Source organism: Accipiter gentilis, chromosome 22, assembly GCF_929443795.1.
Source record: "Accipiter gentilis chromosome 22, bAccGen1.1, whole genome shotgun sequence".
Classification (NCBI taxonomy): Eukaryota; Metazoa; Chordata; class Aves; order Accipitriformes; family Accipitridae; genus Astur; species Astur gentilis.
Window position 1 is genome coordinate 5,289,379 of NC_064901.1, and position 22,288 is coordinate 5,311,666.

A 22,288-nucleotide genomic window follows, 5' to 3' on the forward strand; every position below is an offset into this window, starting at 1 on the left:
TCTGCATCATAGGTTTACATTTAAAAAAAAAAAATTGTTACGAAATTTCACACCAAAGAAATCCATCACAGGCAGTTCACCAAGAGCCAAGGTCAGGTACCTTTGCTCACCCTGAGCAACACTTTCTGCGCAGAGCCCCACTGACTTTCCACTTGGGGGTAAGGTATTCTATACAGCGGTCAAATGCGCGAAGAGCTGTACCTAAACAAACACAAAAAAAAATGGTTCATGATGCTGTAGTCCCATGTGAGGAATAATTAACATCATGTCTTGTCCTTGCTTTATAAATTATCCCAATTTAGCTGAAGACAAGATAATGCAAACAACTGATACAAGCTAAAGATCTGTCTTTCTAAGTATCTCCCAAAACACACTAATGCTTCATGGGAATGCCAGAAAAGATTACTTTTATTCCAGAAATGACCTCTTGTGGCTTGGGAAAATTTTGAAAACTTTTAACATAGGCGCACTTTGTTACGGGCTTGTGAATCCTTGGAGCTCAAAAAGTTGTGCTACAGAAGGTTTCTCTTCTTTTGGGGTTTGGCTTTTTTTTTTTTTTTCCTTTGATGTACCTTCTTTATGCTGTATGGGTAACAATAGGTAGACTTACTCAATGACTCTGTAATCCAGTAAAACAACTAGGCTGAAAGCTAAAATCCTGTTGCCAACTTAGTCATTTATTGACTCATGATCTTTTTCTTCTTGGTTTTTTTTTCTCCATTTTATTTTTAGTGAAGAGCTTCTCTAGAATTAAACCAATTTCTTTTTCATGGTGTTAAGGCTCACCTTATCTCAGCTACAACTGCATAAAGGCAGAGTAACATCCATCACGTCACTAACAGCATGGCAGAGTGGAAATGCACTTGTGTGCACATTACCTTTAGTGGTTTCAAAGAAACATTCTTTAAAAAGTGTTCTACTGAATAACAAGGGTTTCAGCATCTCGTTAAAGCTAAGCAGCTGCTGAATGCCTTTGAGGCTGAAGAATATGGGATCACATCCGAGATCAGATCTTTCTTTCCTTAGGGCCATAATACAATACCTGTGTTCTTTATAGAAATACAGTTCCATTAACTATTTTTTTAATGCAAAAAGCAAAGGTGGCAGCAGCCAGTTGAGTCCATCTGTATTTCAGTGGATATATTATGCATAATATATGTACTGGTTACTTAGATTATTATGAAAATTTACCCACAGCTGTCTCAGTGATGAAAGCTGGATATCGACAAAGAGAAGACTGTATTTTAAGAGGCGACTGTATTTTACCTTCCCACTGAATGAATGTTTAATATGGTATGCAGATAGAGCAATATTTGAAGAATGAAGTTTTCTCCTCTGCTTTAACTCTCTCTAGTGTAATTTAAGTTATTGCACAACATTTATAAAAATACACAATATATTAATATTCTATGAAGTATATGAAATGTCACACCGGGCTTAATTCCAGCATGTGGAAAGCATTCTGGAATAACAGTCAGAACTTTATTGTTGCCCAAGGAAAACAGGTAAATTTTCAAAGATCAGAACGTTAGCTCTCTTGGGATTAAAGTTTAAAGCAAAAATAACTGGCACAGAGTACTTGCCACTGGATACAGAAATGTAGAAAGGGAATTTGTTAATATTAAATAATATCTGTGTTTGTAGCACCACCACCAGTATACCTATAAGGGAAAAAAATGCTTCAGAACAACAATGTAAACTTTACCAAGAGCCATATTTTACATTCATTAAAGCAGAAATTAAAGACAACTTCCTCTTAAAAAAAATTACATCATCTTGGGGCCGAAACTGCCGGACACAAGTGAGCCGACAATGACGGTACAATTCTGTTTCTCAGTGGGTTGTTGACTGACAAGGCTTTGTAAGCATCTCTGCACAGGTTGCACACTAACAGCATTTTCCGCTACAGTTTTCAGTTTTGTTCAGATATTTTCCACCCATTTCTGTTTGTACACTTAACAAGAATGTGATGTTTCATGAATCTGGGAGGCTGGGTATAGCTGGGGAGAGTTACTTGGCTGGATTTCTGCCTTTGAATCTTCTGCTAAAGAGATAACTGTATGTCATGAGATGTTGAAGCCTCCACTGTAGGCACAAAAACATGATGAAAAAAAACCTTACCTAAACGTCACCACCTGAAGCTATCACCCCACCATGCAAAGACACATAAAATAGCTAGAAAGTCACCTTTTTAACTTCAAAAAAAAAAAAAAAAAGTAGAAATAAATGTACTGGAAGGTGAAAACAAATGCTGTCAAAAGCCTATATTTACAAATGGCTAAAAACACAAAGGTATTACTACTGCCTGGCAATGGCGACATGCCAGAAGAATCTGAGAGCCGTCTATTGCCTTGGTTCTGTATTTGCTTACCAAAACCCAACAAAACAACCAAAAAGTGATCTCTTAATAGTGGTGGATTGTATAACCTTGTCGATGAAAGGGTTGTTCTCTAGGCAATCGGCAAACGCCTCCCATTTAACCGCCTTTGCTGATTCGAGGCATAGCAGAATTTTCTGTGGTGATTTTTCTTTATTGATTTTTACACAAATCTTAACAACAATTGCACATTTAGAAAGTCTGTGATGATTAAGAATAAATACATGTGGTTTGACCAGGAGAGAGCGGGACAAGGCTCCACGAGCCGTTTGAGGGACACAAGGTCTTTACTTAAAGAGCGCAACACCACACTTCCCTCGGTTTCTGATGTCGTCTTCAGCTCTTTCAATCCCAAAAGCCTGGCAGGAGACAAGTCACGAGGAGAAATGCCAGGTTATGGCTGGCACAAAGAGAGCAGTCTTGAGCCAGGCTGAGGGGGCGACCAGCCAGCGGGCTCGTGGTGGGCCTGGACCGGCTCCTGCATCAGAGAGCAGAGGCCGTGACCGAGTGGCTGCCCTCCCTGGCCGTCTGCATGCCCTTGAACGCCAGCGAGGCGGGAATGTCGCAGCCGTGAGGGGACAGCGGGGTGCCTCCAGCGTGCTGCCAGCCGTGGCTCGCCATGTAGCTGGACGGGGCAGCGCTGTACGTCATGTAAGGTGACACTTGGGCTGGCGTGGCGTAGGGAGGCATGGCTGGTGCTGACACGAAACTGCTGACGGCTGGGAGGCCGTTGGGTGCCTGAAAGGAAAGGGAAAAACGTTTCTAAGAGAGTTAAGACACAGCGGATCTGCTGTAAAAGAAGCTGCCCTCGGATGCTGCTGGGGCTTTGTACGAGGGCCAGGGCCAGTGGGGACACCCAGAGAGCCACCCATAACCACCTCCCTGGATTTCAGGGGCGCAGTGGCCTCCTTGTGCTTTGCGTTTAAGACCAGCTACCTCACATCAGCCCTGCACACCTGCCCCAGCAGCCTGTCCCAGACAGGGACCAGCAGCAGAGGTTTAGGGAACACACACTGAGAGCAGGGCAGGAACCACCAAGTCCCCCCCCCGCCTGCCTTCCCCCAGGCTGATGTTCATGGACTCCTTAAGCATGTGGTTGCATCTAATTATTACATTTGAGAGCTGCTGCGGGCGGTATTTGTGGTGAGTTTGTCCCATCTCTCTCACTGACCACCTTCATCTCTTGGCAATGAGTCCTACGGGTTGGAGTAGGTGGGCTGTAATATTTACCCAGCCTTCCCGGTTTTCGCATAGGGTGTTGGCCACTGTGGCCAGGCTCCGGCAGGTAGTGCTGTGGCCGTTTAAGCTGGGTGTGCAGCGGCCACGGCCATACCAGCGGCAGGAGAGATGGTCCCATCCCAGCGCCTCACCCACCCCAGCCCCAAAGGAGGGTGGGCTCAGCCCTGAGCTGCAGCGGGCAGGTGCAGGCGTGGATCCCGAAGCAAGTTCCCTGGAGCGGAGAGGTAATGAGCAGCTGGGGGAGGTGGGGACATCTTGAACTCTTTCGTAACTGTTTGCTCAGAGCATGAGTCAGAACTATAGTAACAGTAGTATTATTATTGATGATGTCTTTTAAAAATCTGTTTTCTAGGTACTTGGGGATATAACCTTGCAAATGTTCTTTGCTCACAGCTTCTCCTGGTTTCAATAAGGCTTCTGTGCACAAAACAATTGCAGGCTGGGTCCTTTCCTGTGAGCTATTTTCCTAGGTCCTTCCGTAGACTAGGGAGAAGGTTTCTATTTAAATAGAGAAGGGAGAGTCCTTCAGTCTGCCCTGATAGTATTTCACAATGAATGACTCCTTATTTAAATAAAAAGTGTTTGGTGGTTTATTTCACACCCTGTCAATGCTTCTTCAGCAGAACAGGTACAAACCAAGATCATTTATCTTGCTTAAGTTTCAATTTGTGTAGTGTTTATGTTTTAGGATTTGGGGTGGTATTTTTTCCCAGAAACGGCTCCTATCTGAATATGAAGGAACAGGTATCGATTCAGCATCTGCCATTTTTAATCACCTGGTAGAACCGGACCAAACCTGGATAGTGCAGAGTTAAGAAAAGAAACAGACCTTTGCTTCTGCTAAAACTTCACATGATGTTAACATTTCCCTTGTTCAATTCCTGCCTGGATTGCACCTGCCTAAATTTCCAGTATTTACCTCCATAAATGGCACTGGCCTGGTTTCAGGCTCGTGAGTTACCCATTTAACTCACAATTCCACTGGCTGGACTATCCTCTCATTGCCACTTGGGAAACCAAGCAGTAATCCTGCTGGAGTCAATATAAATGTGTACAGCAATCTAAAACAGCAGGAGACACTGACGGGATCCCAGCCACAAGCCTCCAATAGGTATATTAATTAGTACAAAACATACAGCTGCAGCAGCAACATAATTGTCATTCCAAATCCATAAACGCTGTGTTGAAGCTGAACTTGCCTTATTCTTTTGAAAATCCAAATATGTGACCTGACCTTCAACTCCAATTACACGTCCCCTACTGTGTCTCAGAATTACACTTTAGCCTCAGCTCTAAATATCAGTGTTTGCAACAATACTAATTAATACAAACCCTCAAATAATTGCACTGTAAATTAGTACACTTCTTAAATCACATGGAAAATTATTTCACTGAATTTACTAGAAAGTAAAAAGCGTGACAGGCCCTAAAAAGCTGCTGTTCTCCAAGCTCCCTGCCTCTTCCAACGTGTAAAGTGCCTTTCAGAAGAATGTGAAACAAGAATGAGCGCCTCTGTTTTTTCTAACAGTAACAAAAAGCTTTGCACAGAGGCAGTAGAGCCATTTGAGCCAGGCTGTAACACGGGGACATCAAGAGCCACAACCCAAAGGTGCGCTGCCCAGAGAAGTACAGAAACCCTGAAGGGGTGCTGGAAGAAGAAAAGACCTGGGGCAAGTCCCTGAAGAGTCTCATAGCCATTGAGCAGAAACCTCCAGCCTCTGAAGCTCAGAAGAGGTTTTTTGGACTCTGTGAGGCCACCCTGCTCCTCCAGGCTTGCCCACTCCCAAGCAGGCTGGTACCAAGCAGACGGCTCAAGGCTATGCCTGGAAGCCCCGTTTTAAGTAGGATTCCTCGCTATAAGTGGTCATGTCCCATGAACCCTTGGCTGTGCTTTTGAAAGGTTTCCTCCCAGGTTGCAGAGGAGGCGCATGTCCCTCCAGCCTCCTGTGTTGTCACTGCTCCCCTCTACCATGTGTGGCTCTGGGAAGAGCCAGAGCCCTCCTTTACCACAGCAAAAATGTTTTCCGTATGCTGTACAGACTGCCATGCTGTAGGATGCTCTCCAACTGCTGGCACTTCCTCTCAGAGGTCTTTAGAAAAGGCAGATGCTCTAACAGCCTCTCATCTGAGCAAGAATAAGACTGTTAATGCATCCTTCAAAGTTATGCATAGTGCTGCATTATGCCAAGGTGAAATACTGCTTGATGCAATCACTTTGCCAAGCACCTCTCCTCACCCCACCATCACAGGCCATAAGTGCATGGGTAGAGAAAGGCAACTTTCGGTCCTCAAGAAATTACTTCCTGCTATGTCCAATGCCGCGTCCAGGCAAAAAAATTCCTTGGAAGGGATGACTGTGTCTGCACATGTAAATAAAGCAGACCAGGGCCAATTCTTTGGCCCTGAGGATGAGCAGCGCCATGGAATTCCCAGCTGCGCAGTTCACCTCTCTTCTGCTAGAAACAGCGTGTCCTCATCCAGACAGCCTGCCAGGCAGGGTCCCTGGGCCATGCCCTGCCCGACCCTGTGCTGGGGCAGTGTCTGGCCGTGTGCTAACGGGCACGGGCTAGATCTGTGCCAGGCAACGTGCCAACAAGCCACCTCTTTGTTGTGCCACCGATGCTCGAGCCCATGTCCTGGCCTCCCGCAGCTCCTACAGACAAGGCTGCCAGGGGTTTCTCAGCAGCCAGAAACTAATCACTTTTTGCATGATTTGGGGCAAATCTGAGCTCCTGAACAGCTCACATTAATGCAGACATTGTTGATAAATATTTAATACAATCATATGTATGTTCCCCTACTTCTATTTATCATTGTGTGGCTTTCCTTAGTATGGTCTTGTGGCACAAAGTAAAGTGAAAGTGTCTGAACTATAATTGTTGGAGAAGCCCTAGTTTGTCACTGAATTACACTGGAGGTGCTACTTGGGTTGTTATTGATAAAACAGATGGGACTTGCCTAAAGATTCATACCTATCCTAATTTATAACAGAACAACCCTTTTACCCACCCTCTCTTTACTTGAATTACAGCTCCGATAACTGTTGTTTTTACAGTGTCTATTTTGAATGCGAGAAAGATCTTGCCCTAACTACTGAGGGCAGGAGGTGGAGGCAGTTGTGTAGGGATCACCAGTTGCGACCTGTCAGAGACCACCAATGCTGGACAGCTGTTGTCGCCGCCTTGCCGAATTAATGAATCATTCTTATTTTTGTTCCAGAGCTACAAAGCTTCACCGCTCAAAACCATGATGATGTGGATGCCACTAGGTGCCCTCAGCCAAGCAGGCGGCACTGGGATGGGTAAGGACTGGCCCGGCACGGAGCGCCGTTCTGCTTCAGGGGAGGTTTGAGCTGTACCTGCAAAGCAGCCAGAGGCCTCCTCTGGCCCGAATGTAAAGAGGAGGGGATGGAAAAAAAACTCACCTGGTGTGATTTAAAACTATGCTATTCAAAAAAACCCCCGATTTTCATCTCTGACTTTCATCAGTGAAGCTCTTGACCCAATAATTTTAACCGCAAGAGTTTTTACTTCTAAACAGCTTTAGATACAAAGTGTAGGTTATCAGAAGGGTTGAATCTTGTCTGTCAGTCTGGCACTTTTTACAAACATGACATTCACTTAAAATAAATGGAGGGGATTAAGTTCCATGACCCTGTATATACTGGATGAATAATTCATCCTGCAGTATTTCAATCAGAGGAAATGAACACCAAAATCTAAACATTCATAATTAGGAGTGCGAGAACCCCATGGTGTTTATGGATTTTTAAAACCCTTAGAACTTGTTTTAAGTGCAGAGCTTCTTGAACTGGGTTTTTAAGTTTTATAAATATTTTTTTTCTTAATTTAAACCATTGCTTTTCAAGGGAAATCTAATTTTTTAAAGCAAACAAACAAACATGTAATTCTAACTGAACAAGAACCTCTGCTGTGCAAGTGATAACGGTTCCTGTTTGAAAGCGCTTACTGTCCAGCTTCTACAAAGACCGGAGAGAAACATTTGCTCTGAATTGCTGCTTCTATCAATGTTTTGAGAAAACTGATGGAATAAGTATTTCCAAATTTTAGAGCTGTGTTCAAAGCCTAGAACACATGACCTCCCACCTATTCGCAAATTCAGTTAAACATGTTCTCGCAAAGATACCTGCAAAACAACAGTGGTTGGGCCAGGATCACAAGTTGGGTCTGGTGCCTTTCTGCCAAGTTACTGCTGATATGCACCAGTGCCAGTGAAAGGAATATCCAGGCCAGAATTCAAAACCAAGGTGGACATAAAGTCTTGCTTTAGGTCATATAAAATGATGCTGCTGATACAAATGGACTCATGTATTTTCACCAGTGAAGGGGTTGGTTCAGTAGTTTTAACGGAGGGAATTTTTAGGCACTTTAGGTACAATGCTAGCTAGAGACGACTTTTGTTGTCACTGTTGTTTTCAGTCTGTTTGGGATTTGGGACACAGAGGGGGTGGGTGGACGAAAAGCAAGTCCAGAACCAAGCTTATGTGGGATTGTCTTTGGAACAACTAATTTCCATCAGCTGTCTGGACTCCTAAAAGTCAGTCAGAACAGTTCCTCTCTAAACCAGAGGTAACCACCACCACACACACCTTGGTTTCTGTTATGAAGGTTATGCTGGTATAATGTGTCATACAGCTTCAGCCTCCTCCCTCCTGCATGGTAAGGAGAGACAGGGCACAAGCTGTATGGACAAACTTCCCCATCAATCCACGTCAAACTATCTGACTTGGGTTTTTTCTGCCTTGGTTATGTTAATAACAGAGAAACACACAAGCTGGATTCCACTTTCAGATTAATTGATATTGTTTTGTTTCATCCCCTTCTCTACTTTTCCTTCTCTGCCTTTTGCTTGCTAGATATGTGTTCTCTCAATATCAAAATTAGATCACCTCCTGTGACCCCTTCCCATGTGGCTTCTAAATGTTTCAGAAAATGACCCAGAGTCACAGCATTCAAAACCACAGACCTGCATTTATGTTAGTTAGCATTAATAGCAGTAATGCAAATGATCTCATTTCAGGTTTACAAGAATACAAACACCAGCAGATTTGATGCCACAGGTGGATGCCACCTCAGTTTTATAGTCTAACTCCAAAGTAAGTGTCCAAAAGAATGTAAATGATTCTTCTTATTTTAAAGTTATTATTACCAATTATTTGAATCACTTGCCCATTGTAATGTAATTGTTACAGTGTTTTATTAAATAGATAATTTCTTGCATAAACTAAGAGTGTATGTTTTGTAGAAGTATTCTAAATGTCTATTAAAAAAAAGTGTTTCTGGAGAAACAACAGAGGCTTCAAGCTGAAGTTACCTAATTTACCAGCCCTAATGAGCTTGGACAGTGACTCAGCCCAAACTCCCCTGCTGGAATCAGCAGAAGTTCAGCCTCTGTCAAGACTTGGGGAACACACCTCTGGTGAATGGGGTTGCTGTTTCACTTGTATTTCTCAATTCTAACAGTGACTTGGATGGAACAAATCCTTCCTGTCCTTGGATCAGCAAGCTCAGCGCGTTGCCTTGATCCTCCAGCACGAAGCCTTTCCCCGAGAGCAAATGAAACAAATCTGCAAGTGATATCACAAACCGTCTTACTGAGAGCAGCAGCTCCCCAGCAAAGTGGAGTGCTGGCAGTAGCTTTAGCTGCAGGGACGCTACCAATAGCTCCTCAGACAGACACCCTCTCGCTGCTCATTTTTCAAAAGGAAAATCTTAAAACAACTTCTGGACATGCTGCCTCTTTTCTGAATGTCCTGAAAACACAGTCACAATGTAGCTACTGGAGAAGTCATTTTTTCCACAGCAAGGGAAACGCACAGCAGGGAGCTGAGCTGAATATCTAGTCCTTCAATGGGAAGAGCAAATTACCTTAAAAACCCAGAGGATATCTCATGGTCTTAGTGACGTGCACATAATCATTAGAAAAGGTTATGGCAACAAGACCAGCAGCAATCAAACACAAACTGCAAACATAAAGGAAGCAAACATGGTAAATCTTCCTTTTTAATTGGAGGTTAAATATGATTTATAAATCAAACCAACATATGGGATCCCAAGGGAAGAGTAAACAAATTTTCCAAGTAAAACATCAGCAGCAGGCCTGTAATGGAAATCTCATTTAGGAAAATGGCATTACCTAAAGATGTAAGTAATGTACCTATGTTTCTTTTAAGGTTTTAAAATTAATAACCTTAAATAATATTTTGGTAGAAACTGTAATTAACTAAATTAGAGCTAAATTCTGAAGCAGCTATTCAGTGCTACAGCATCAATGGGAAAAATGACATGATCCTACACTCATTCAGATCAGTGTCCCACTAAAATTAACATGCCTACACAGGTAAGTCAGAGTTACCTAAAGAAGAATGATTACAAAAGTGAGCACTAAGTAAATTTCTCCAGTTTATGATAACGCTTTTTATTAAAAATCTTTTTAAGAAAAATGTAATAAAATTGCTAAGCTGTATGTGAACAACATAGAGTTGACCCTGCAAATCAGGGTTTGCTGTCCTTTTATAATATTGGAAAAATTTCTTGCAAAAATCTTTTCATATTAGACTATATATCCATATTCTTAGGTGAATGAACTTACTTTACTGAACATGCTCCCCCTTTGATTTTCTATTAATTTCACTGCAAGCAGAAGAGAATAAAACAGACTCCGAAAAATGAGGACGTTGTCATTAAGTAATTTTGACATCCAAAAAATCTTGAACAGAAGGGGAAACATTTTGTAGGTAGGATATTACTTTGAAACATATGCCTTTAGTTTCAAGAAAGACTGGACAGCAGTAGTACATTGGATCTGAGGAGCTTTTAAAACAAGACACAGGCAAGGGGTTTACAGTCAGTCTGTTGCCCAGCTAAGCTGGGTTGATTCCCAGAAGACTGACCTTTTGAAAAATGCAAAGAGACCTTTCAAGAATGGGGAATTACAGTAGTTCTCTTTCACCTTAAGTTGTACGAAGCAATACTGGTATTCTAGCTGAAGTCACAATTAAAACAGAGTTATTTGCATGCTTGAGTGCTTTAAGATTCCAAACGTAATTAGTTACCCAATCCTATACTGTGTCTCTTACAAAGATGCCATTTTCTTTACAGTTATTTCTCCTGTTACTAAATTCAATGCATTATAATGTACTGCATAAAAAAATCACACTGCTTCCTTCTAAAATACTGTTCATTCCCTTAATAATGAGCAGATCCCATTCCCCGTGTTTAATGTGCTTTTTTATTAACTTAAAGTTGTTTCCTTTACTTGTAGGCATCCCCAGCTGCACTGAATAACACAGAACTCAGATAATATCGAGTGTTTTAACTATAGTTGCGACATGCATCAAGATCACTCTTAATTATATTTTCTTATCAAACTTTAAATCTCAGCCTCTTCAGGGAAATAAAAACCCAGTTTTGGAAATAGTAATAGTAACTTGAATTTACACACCATCACCGCTCCTTTCCTAAAGGAGCCAGGGGCATTTTATGTCTTTTCCAAAACAAACTACAGCAGAAACAAAAAAAAAAACCACCTCTTTCTCAGAGACTGAGGAATCCACTACAAAAACAGAGGAAAAGAGAGGTAGGAGAAAAAGGCACGATGGAGACAAGGAGGACAGAGGTGGTTGTAAAACCTAAGCGCACTCTGAGGAAAAGGGGGGAGCAAGGGTTTCCAATGCTGCTTCAGAAGAGGGATGGCTTTAGACAGTTTTCACAGTGAAGCGAGACCTACCACATACGGCACACCAAGCACGCACTATGTCCACCTAAGATGTCTCTCAAACGTAGATTATTGTGCAAGGTCTGTACATTCACTGAATGGTTGCTTTCCATTCATACTCCGGTTTAGGAAGGATGATATAAACGGAAGTCACTGCCTTCCCAGTGAAGGTGCTGGATCTTGCGATATATTCTATTATTTAACAAACCTCACAAGCAGACTACCTCAAAGCGGAGTGAAAACAAATTCTATTTGCTGTGAGCACAAAGCTTGATTTTGATGACAGATACAACTTGAGTCTCCCTTAGACAGATATACTGTGCTTAAGAGGACAAAAGGAAAGCTCAGAAAAAAATCATGCCATATAAGCAAACTCCCTTGAGTAGGAACCAGCAACAGATTCCCATAGTTTTAGAACAGATTTGCACAGTAATTCCTCCTTGGTATTTTGGCAAAATCCGAAGTCAGGCAGGGCACACACGGACATTAAACAAGCAAACAGGAATTAATATTTGTTCTTTCTGTGCTGATGGTTAAAACTATAATGTATTAGTAAAATGTTCTATGAAAAATGCCTTCTTAATAGAATATATTTAACAATATATCGTAATTTCAATATGGTGTTATTTAAATTAAACTGAGGTTGGAAGAAGGAGACTTACAGACACGGAGACATCAAACGGATTCTTGGATGGCTAGAAGCCAGGCAAATATGGGGTCAAACTGGTAAAGTCCCCACTTTGTCCTCTTCAGGGAGCACCAAAACAGCGGTCCCCTTTGTCTAACAAGTCTCTGATGCTGCAGAGGCAATTACTGGGAAGCTGGTAAATTAACGAGGGTGAAATCACAGCCCATTGATTACTGAATGCCCACCGTCATTATGACTAGGTACGTAGGCAATTCCTAAGAGATGATAAATTGCCACAACAGACAAATTCAAACACACCATACGGTCTTTCTCTACTTCCCACTCTACTGCAAGCACCAGAAGATGGAACAGATCACGTCCTATCTAATCCCCCTGCCCCTGGCAATCTGCTCCTTGGCCGGGACAGGTATCTCCCACCACTCTCGCTTTTCAGTCCCTGGTCCTGTTTGGCATGGCGGAGCTCCTGGGGGCTGGGGCCCTTTGAGCAGAGGGTGCTGAGAGTGCAGTTTGAGCGTCATCATACCATTCACTCACCTCTCTGACTTTCTTTATTAGTTTCATCCGGGTGGAGTGCCCTGAAGCCATGTGGGTTGGTGGGCAGGGCACTGTGTTTTGGCCGTGGAAGCAGGTGGCCAGTAAGAGGCAGGTCTCACAAATGGGGTTCGAATGGGGTGCCATCCAGATCACCTGGGAAGGAATCGGGTGCATGTAGTGGGATCAGCTCATGCCCCTCACCCACAACATGCAATGACACGGATGCCTAGACCTCGAGCAAGCCATCTTAGTGACAGTATTTTAATAACAGGCACTGGTCTGGAGATCCTAATGAGAGACACAGAACCAGTCTCCAAGCCAAGGTCTGAACCCCTGCACCAGACAGGAACTCTGCTAACAATTCTACTAGGTACTACGGCAAGAAAGCAAATAAGCACCTCTCCTCAACACCTTCCCCCTCTGGGTATGAGTGAGGAGCGGGAGGTCCGGACCTTTATCATTGATGGATTTTGCACAGACCCATAGCACGAATCCAACTGCCTAAATCCTGAGTTAGAATACAAGATGCCAAATAAGTAATCTGCTAATTAAAGTTTGCAATAAATAACCTGTGAAGGAGGGTCGTGTAATTGGCCGTAACATTTAAGGTTACATTTTCATCTTATTCCCCAAGAAGCTACGGTATGTTGTGGATTCTAAGCACTGCAGATAAAAACAATTACAGATGCTTTGGCCACCGCGTTCATTGTTCATCTGCAATCAAAGATCAGGAACTAAATATTTACATTGCCTACTTTTTCTGTGCAAATAATCGTCCAGAATTGCACCCGCAATTATTTGTAATCACTTGCCCTAAAATGGAGCCTTCCCTTTATGTGCTTACAGCACATGGAGCTCATGACCCCTAATCAGAACGCAACCAAAGGACAGGGAGTGCTATCCCCGCAAAGCAAAAAACTCAAGCCACTAACAGCTGATGAAGTTCAGCTGAGACAGAGGTGAAGCAGTTGCTACTTTGGGGTCTGCCCAATATGTCAGAGGAAGACTTCACTCAAACCATGTTCACGAGTCCCTCTGAACTAGGAGGAGCGTTTTCAGCAACTGTGGTAGGTTTGGGATCAGGCCTCCGAATAGTGTACCCTTTCCAGGAGCAAGCTTGCAATAAGCACTTGCTCTTAGACACCCGCAGTTACAAGCTCTTTCCCTTAATGAGTATCATCAGCTCCCTTTGGCAATGTGTACATCTGCTTCCTGCAATGCACACAGCAAATAATTCTGAAAAAAAATATTTCCAAAGTTATTTGTCTTTCAACAAATCATACAGACGTACATCAGATCTTCTGCATTTTCATACATGTGTAAAAAGAGACCACGGTTTTTTTCAGATTCCACATCCGTGACGTTAGTCCAGAAAGTCACAAGCATCAGATGTCTGAAAACTGCATTTTAAATATGATACATATTTATTAAATGTTGTCATTTCAAATGCAGGGTACAAATAGGTTTGTATTTCAGTGATTTCAGCTTTTTTTTTTTCTTAATGCATCTGTCAGTATAAGCTGCATAATGCACAAAATACTCAGGATATTCATCCTTTGTATTAATAATAGACTTATCTGTAGAAGCCACCCCCCAACACTACATCGAATGTGCCTCTCCATATAAATACGCAATATAACTGAGTTCTGTATGCAATGTGTATGACCCAAAACTGTCAAGCTCTCAGAAAAATCTATTTTTCTTTCCAGTTTCTCTGATTCACAGTCGCTCTGTTTGCAAAGCTGTATGACAAATTTGTGAATACGATGCACCGGGAAAATATAATGCAATTGCTTATGTATAAATGACAACTTGGGACATCGGGTAATTAAAAATGAACAGAAACTTAACAAGGCATCTCTGTGATTTCCTGGGGAACGTTTGGTACAGAATCACAGTCTGCCAAGCAGAGCTTTCAACTCCGCAAACCCAAATACTGAACAACATTGCAAACAAAGGCCCCAGAGACACCAGGAAATTCATAATACTTAAAGTGAAAAATGTTCTACGTCCAGAGGTTCAGTTTCGTGTTAAACGAGTGTGACTGTATATTGCTGAGGCAAAAATGTGCAGTCTTCCTGCCTCTTTTGTGGAATCCTTTCCTAGCCCGAATTCCCACTGATGTGTGGAGCAAGGGGTGAAATGCAGCCATCCGAACCCATCGAAGAGATCGGCCTCGGCTGCCAGCTGACAAGTCTGGGAGGTCAATAAGAGTTTCGCCTGAAAAAAGCTTCCAGGATCCCATGTGTTAAAAAAATGGATATCATATAAAAGGTGGGCTCAAATAAATGCATTTTATAAGTACAGAAAGACCTTGTTCTTTGGGCTTAATTCTTCCCTTAATGCAGAGGGAGTTTCCGGGGGATTTCTTGAGAAGTAAAATAATATCTTCCATGACTAAGGCTGGGGAACAAGCCCCTCACTTGACTAGTAGCTATGGAGCTATTTGCAAGCTGTAGACAGGTGAACCTGGAATGCTGCTGATGCTTAAAATGCATTGCTGGTGCTTAAAATATATAGCTGATATTTGTTGGAAACAGCAGAATTCCCTATCACTCACACAAAATCCTTTGTTAATGTGCTTCAGAGCACATTCCCTCTGCTCCTGTTGTGTAATTGGAAAGCCTAAGTAAAGCACGCACGCTTGATTCCCTGCTGCTCTACTCCTCTTGTAGGCGCCTCTGACTTCGGTAATACAGACGTAAAACTGAAATATTACAGAACAGTCACTTCTCTTCTCTGGGGGAAATCTGCTGTCTGCCTTCTTAAGACCCAGCTTTTGTAATGAGCTTTGCCCAAAGGAGATGAGGAAAATAGCATTTACCCCCAAATCCAAAGACAGAGCCTATTTCACTGTAGTCCTTTTGACATATAAATTACGACTGTGGCTTCCCTATTTTTCCACCATTCCAGATACGCCTTTGCTAGATTTGCACAAATGAACCAATGTTCTCTCCTGTCCCCTGCTCATCTCTTTACACCCAAAGCAGTACACGTCGCAAGAGACTACGAAAACATCCAAGGACATCAGAGGCTTTTGGTGAGACTTTGCTGGCACAGACTGTCACCCCAGACTCGCTGTGCTTCAGCGAACGGACAGCTAGTAAGTCAGTGCTACGTGCAGCAAGAATTCAGTTCATAAACTTCACTTTGCACCTGGCTGGAACAAATGTTTTGGCAAAATAAGGTTGCAAATACTGCAAAAAATCACATTTTCACATGCTTATTTGACATGAATTTTTTTGGAATACACTCTAAATTACCAAGGTAGTAAACTTGTGACAGACCAAGCAATTGATGTACATGTGAATGAATTCTCTGCTAAGCAAGTCTGAACACCTCATGAATAGACTGGTCTATACTTTAGAACTCTCCAAAGTGAAATTCTATTTACCCATATTATTAAGGGGGGGAGGTGGGGTGGGGGGGTGGAATCTCCTCTGTGTCTTCTTTTTAGTGAACAGCGATCTGAAAATGACCTTTTGGATAAATAGTCTTTAGCTTTTCTGCCCTTTTAAACTCTCTGGACAATGTATTTTGACAAATGAATTCCATTTTATTAATAGCAATTTGCTCCATTTTTAAATAGCAAGTATGATTAAATTACATTTATCAGGTGATGATTCAGGTTGAACAAAACTTTAAAGTAAGACTGGTATTGACAGTAGAACAGTGATATATTATGAAGATGAAAGCATAAATACTGAAAGAGTAAAAAAAGATAAAAAATAGTTTCCAACACCAGCACTGAAAATAACCCGATTTACATAACATCGTTCCTCAGCACGTCTGTTGAGGTAACTGAGATTCCAACAGAGGCAATGGTTTATAGCCTACGAGCCAGATCCTGTGAATATTTCAGCAGAATCTTGTGCAGAAAGCCCAGCCTGGAACCTAAGACAACGCAGCCGCAGTACAGCTGTTCTTAACAGAATAATGACAAGCCATTTCCATCATTTTTAGTAAAACTGCTAACACTTTGTTTCGTTTTTAAAGAAAACTGTGGAACGATGAATATTAACTCTAAATCTAACTCCATCTTTAACCATGCAGTCACAGCTATGCTACAGCGCATGTTATTTGTGATGTGAAATGAACAGAATAATAATGGCATAATAGAAAAATGTAATACAAAACAAATAGGACAGCATTAAGGGCGGCATATTGTACGTAAGGCAACATATGTAATAAAGAGGGTGTTCGCTTTTGGGGCCTACAGTACTTCCCACTCTGCCTCATTCACCTCTTTGCAAGCGTTCCCGCAGTTTGCGCTCCACATCTTGAATCTGAAAGGGTCCGATTCAGCTACTCTCAGCACCAACTACGAGCTACAAAAGTCTCCTCGACATGGAATCCAAAACCAGACACAGAACTCGAAAAATACGTCCAAAACCTCCGTCTTTGAATGGGAACACGCTAAACGGAGACCGCAGTTTTTCCTCGACTCCTTTATAAGCGTAACAAATGAATGGCCGGGAAGTCAGCGTATCTGAGAAACCTCTGATAGATAGGTTTAGAAATGTTTCCATCGCACGGAAAACAGTTTTCAAAACCTGTGCTTTCCCAACGAGTAACAGTTGAGGCTTTTATAGCTTTTCTCCTGGCATGGGATTTGATTAGCAAGTACAAAGATTTAGACAGAGATTTATTAAGTAACAGTTATATTGTGCTGTAATTAAAACGTAGGAAATTCGCCGTCTACTTAAGCGTTTAAAAATGCTTAATGTAGGAAGCAATTACACCTCATTTTCAAATTATTCCCCTGCCTACAGAGCACGCTGCGGACAGGGTAGAACGCGGCTTTGAGGGCGGCGGCGGCGGCGGCGGCGGCGGGACGTGCCCGCTCACACGCCCCGGGGCTGCCCGGCCCGGCCCGGCCCGGCCCGGGGCTGCCCGGCCCGGCCGAGGCGGGGGCTCCGGGCCGAGCCCCGGCGGGCGGCGCGGCGGGCTCCGGTCGCCGGGCGGGCGGCGGGGGCTGGTGCGCGGCGGTTCTCGAGTGTCTGCTGGGCGGGCTGTGCCGCGGCGGCGGGGACAGCGCCGGGAGCCCGGGACGGCCGGGAGCCTCTCGGCCGGCAGAAAGGCGGGCGGGGGGCTGCCGGGGGGGGGGGGGGCTGCGGCGGCTGTGCCGAGGGAGGGAGCGGAGAGAGGAGCGGAGGAGGGAGGCAGGCTCTTTCCCGACGTCGCCCGTCTCGGCGGACTCCGTTTGCAAACCAGAACCGAGGGTAAGGCCGGCACCGGCTCCGAGCCGAGAGCGGCAGCCCCGGGCGAGGGCCGCAAGCCCGCGGCCGAGCTCAGGGGCCCTGTGCGTCCCCGCCCTCCCCCCCCTCTCTCTTTACCTGGCTGTACTTGGCCTCCTGCTCCAGGGAGCTCTTCTCCAGCCCGTTCACGGCGTGCTGGGCCGCGGGGGGGAAGCTGTTTCGGCCCAGGCTGCTCCATTCCTCCACCTTGGGGCTGGGGTAAGGCGAGGTGTCGCTCACTGCTGGGAAACACGGCGGGAAGGGGGGGTTAGAGGCAGGGGCCGGGATGCGGAGCGCTTTGCTCCGGGCCGGAGCCGGCTCCCCCTCCCCACGGGACTCGCTCTGCGGGGCAGAGCTAAGGGGAAGCCCGTCGCTCGCCCGCTACACCTCGCCGAGGCTCCTGGGAGCCCCGGGAGAGGGCGAGGAGCCGGCTCGCTCCGTGCGGCTGATGGCAGCGATCGCCAGCCCAGCCCGGAGCTGGCCGAGTCGCTCGTCCCCGCGTCCCTGCACCGGCGGGACGGAGCTGCCCCGCGGCACTTGTCCCCCGGGATCTCCTAAGGGGCATTTGTGGCAACGGCCTCGTGTGTGTGTGTGTGTGTGTGTGCGAGCCCGAGGGCAAACGATACCCCACGTTAGAAGCAGCCCTGACACGGCTGCAGATGAAGCAGGCTCCAAGCAAGTTTGGGACAAAAAAAAAGCAAGAAAACAAAACAAAACACAAAAAGAAATTTAAAAAAAGGGGAGGGGGGAGGGGGTAAAAGTCCTGTTATTTACACGCGCATCAGCCGCGGCACGGGAATAGCGGGCTGTTTTGCAGGCGAGCACCTTTCCCGGGCCCCGCCGGGGAGCCCGGGGGAGGGGGGGGGGGGGGGGCGGGAAGCGTCTCCCCCGAGCCCCGCCGCATCGGAGCCCGCCGGAGCCGCTGTCGGAGCGGGCTTCCCCGCACCACCACCTCGCTCGGGCCCTCGCCGAGGCTGGGGAAAGGCACAAATCTGAAGTTGTCTTAAGAAATTGAGCTCTCTCGGTGAGCGCCCTTTTCTGCTGATCTCACACTTTCCCATGAATAGGGGCTTCCTTTCCGTGTCAGCAAGGTCAGTTTATACTATAAATCAAGGGCGAGCAGCCCCCATCTGCGGCATCGGCCGCTCAGCAGTCCCGGCTCTCTGCTGGGAAGGGGAAGGGGGGAGATTTTACGCTGCAGAAAGATGTGTGCAGCTCCGAGGTCTGAGGGAGACGGGGCAGATACCGAGGCACCCGGCAGTATCGTCAGAGGCCTGCCTGCCTGCCAATGTGGTGTTAATAAAAAGAGGAACTCGAAAAAAAAAAAAAAAAAAACCCAAACAACAAACCCTCCATTTCTCATGTGATTGTAATGCTCTCATTCTTTTTAATGTTCATTGCCAACAGTACCTCTCCCCAGCACAGAGCAGAGATTGCCAGGCGTGTATTTGTTAAAGTCGACTCAGAAACACATTTGTTTGTGCCAGTGTGGTCTGAGGATAAAGTTTACAGCGTGAAGCAGAGGGCGAAGAAGGACAAAACTTAGGTATTTTTGTACGTATGAATGGAAATAAAACATACCTCCGTGTGTGTGTGTATTGCTTAAAAAAAATACCACCTTTTTGAGAAAAGAAAAAGAAAATGATTCTGCAAGGCCTAAAGGATCAGTTCGCATTTGAAGTGCTGCTGGAACCGGATTGTTGCCGTTAAAAACGCAATGAAAACAGAAATCGCGCGCACGCACACACACACACACACACCCCCCTCCGCTAATTGGGAGGGAAGAGTGGGACACAGAGATCGCTGTAGGCGAAGGATATTTTAGACTGTTGTTTAAAGCACTTTCACTGTTGGTTCACTGGCAGAGACCGAAATGGAAAAAATGTCCCTTTCTTTGCGGCAAAGCGTAGCGAGCGGCTGGGAGTCGCGCCGCAGTTTCCAGGCGGAGAAACAGAAAGAAGGTGGAAGGGGTAAAAGAAGCGGATCTTGGGGGTTTGCTTTGCCTGGACCACCGCTTCGGAGGAAAACGCCGCATCAGAACGAAAGCAATTAGGTGACATTTGAACTTCCTGCCGGCGCAAATTTGGCCTGATTGCGAGAACTAGAGAGAACGGACTTCTCGGTAACGCCAAGGCGGCGCCTGCGACCGGAGGGCGGCAGCGAGCCGCGGCCGGGAGCGGGACGGCGGCGGGGCCGGGGCCGAGCGCGCCCGGGGGCCGCCGCGCCCCGGGCCGTTCCCTCCGGCCAAGGTCGCACTCCTCGGGCCACCACGGCAGCGGTGACGGCCCGTGTGGACCGTTTGCTGGTCCGCCCGCAGCCCACCCCGGGACCTCCGATCCGCCCGCGTCCCGAGGCACATCCTCCGGTAAGCTCAGCGCCCAGCTCGGGCTGGGGCAAAACGCGAGAGGCTTCCCTAGGCAAAGCACGGAACCTCCTTCCGACCCTCGGAGAGGAAGGAGCCCAGGAGCAGGGGACCGAAACGCGCCGGCCCTGCCCGGCTGCCGCTGCGGCCCCGGGTCCCCCCTCCTCACCTTGGTCTGTGATGGAGCGGATCCCCAGGATGTCCGTCACCGAGTGGGAGGACGGCCACGTCCTGGGCATGGCCATGGTGCTGGGGATTGCGGGCACCCCGGGAGGGGTGGGCACCTTGGCTCCTGCAGCAGCGATGGGGCTGGGGTAGGAGTAGATGTGGTTGTAGGGCAGAGCAGGCTGTGGGGGCGGCTGGTGCTGCTTGTAGGACTCGTAGTGGCTCTGCTGAGACAGGTTCCCGATTTTGTTCCGGAGGATGCGGCTGATGGAGCTGACCGACGGCACGTTGTACTTGTCACACACGCCGTCGGCCAGCAGGCGATCCCGGATCTCCCAGGCGAAGATGCCCGGATCCCTTTGTTTGTAGGTCCGGATATGTTTTACCACCGTGGGGGTGGTGACCCGAGGCTTGCTGCCTCCGATGGCCCCCGGTAGGATGGAGCCGGTCTCGTTGTAGCGAGCCAGGATTTTGCTGACACAGCCGTGGGAAACGCGGAGCTGCCGGCTGATGTCACACGGTCTGATGCCCAGTTGCGCCAGTTCCACAATCCGCAGCCTGATGGCATTGGGCAGGGGTCTCCCGTTGACAAACACCCCCCCGAGCTGGTTCACTTCCCCGAAGGCAGGTTCTGCAAGCAAACGCAAACACACCCGTCGGACACGGCGAATGGCTCAGAAGGGGGCGTCCGAACTGCTCCTCATCGCAAGGCAGATGTCACAGCTCGGGGACCCCCAGGTCACTCCACGCACGCTTCTTTATAATAGCGGGATGCCCCCGAAATTGAAAGGGGGGCGGGGGAGGGAGAGACAAATAGGGAAGGGGAAAAAAAAAAACCAAAAAAACAAAAACGAGGGGGGGAAAAAAAAAAAAAAAAAAAAAAAAGAAGAGAGGGAAGAAAGAAAGAAAATCCGCGGCAACAAATGTCGGAGCTCTCCGGACTGGGCATCAAACATATTCCAGAAAAGCACATTCCCGGCATGAAAAACGAGATCGCCCCAACAGACAAGTCAGCTTTATTGCCACAGGAAAAAAAGACCACGAAGAAAAGAAAAAGAGAAGAAAAGCATTTTCGAAGACGTGGGGGAGGGGGAGGAAGGAAAAGTAGTTGAGGAAATTCTTTTACATCTTGGGAGAGGCAAGGGCAACGCGGTGCTTCCGAGTCGCGACTAACTTTTTAAAGACCGTTTCTGGTGCTGTTAGCGCCTCTCGCTTAACAGCACAATTACACCAGGCTGTAAACCAAACGTGCTAAAATGTTAACTGCCAAGATGGGTGTCAGGAATCATATCCAGCGTGCCGCGGGCTCCAGCCGTCCACTCGGCTGCCATCCTGCCTCGCGCTCGCCTGACAACGTTCCTAATAAGCCGAGCAGCCGCTGGCTTTCTCTCTTCCCTGCTCCTGGCCCTCAGCGTGCTCTTACGACTTGTAGGAACACGAGCAAAGTCAATAAGGGAGCTGCGGCGGCGGCGGCACATGCCGGCGCACGGGCGCTCCCCCGCTCTTGACAGCCCTCGAGCCCTCCTGCAGCTCCCGGCCACTTACCCATTCCTCCGAGCAAGGACACCTCTGGGGCTGCCCTAAATCCCGAGCGGAGCCCCGCGCCCGGAGACGGGCTCCCAGCCTCCCGCGCTCCCGGCCGCACCGGCCCCCGGGGCTCTCTGGTCTCCGCCGAGGAGGCAGCAGGGACGCGAGGGAAAAAAGGCTACGAGGAAATCTGCTTCCCGACGAGAGAGCCTTGACTTCTGCATTTCAACCTCAGGGCAACGTGGGCAGGGCTGGGCTGGGCAGGGCGCCGCAGCCCATCGCTCCCCCGAGCCCGCCCCCGGGGGCGGCCCCCGCCGCCCAGCCGCCCTGCTAATGGCCGGGGGAGATGACGGACAGCGCGGCGCCGGCGGCCCTTCCGCTCTCCCTCGCAGGCGGGCTCGGCACCTGGGTCGCCGCCACGATAGAAATGGCCATTTATTTCCTACCTGCCCGGCGGTAAG

The 22,288-nt window shown here is 46.7% G+C and overlaps 1 protein-coding gene across 1 annotated transcript; it reads right to left on the reverse strand.

Moving 5' to 3' along the window:
• Nucleotides 1-1,460: 1,460 nt before the first annotated feature.
• PAX9 (paired box 9) lies at nucleotides 1,461-21,849 on the reverse strand. Its single transcript, XM_049826004.1, has 5 exons — nucleotides 21,846-21,849; nucleotides 20,305-20,931; nucleotides 17,873-18,015; nucleotides 12,537-12,689; nucleotides 1,461-3,115 (listed from the first exon to the last, which is right to left on the reverse strand). Exons 1-5 carry the CDS (start codon nucleotides 21,847-21,849, stop codon nucleotides 2,861-2,863), a joined length of 1,182 nt encoding a protein of 393 aa, XP_049681961.1. The 3' UTR covers nucleotides 1,461-2,860.
• Between the last annotated feature and the right edge of the window lie 439 nt (nucleotides 21,850-22,288).

Excerpts from the sequence above, each read along its gene's own strand:
- PAX9 (XM_049826004.1), bottom strand. Across the intron at positions 18,016-20,304 it reads CCGCTCCATCACAGACCAAG|CAGTGAGCGACACCTCGCCT; the intron begins GTGAGGAGGGGG and ends CGTGTTTCCCAG. Across the intron at positions 3,116-12,536 it reads TAATAAAGAAAGTCAGAGAG|GCACCCAACGGCCTCCCAGC; the intron begins GTGAGTGAATGG and ends CTTTCCTTTCAG.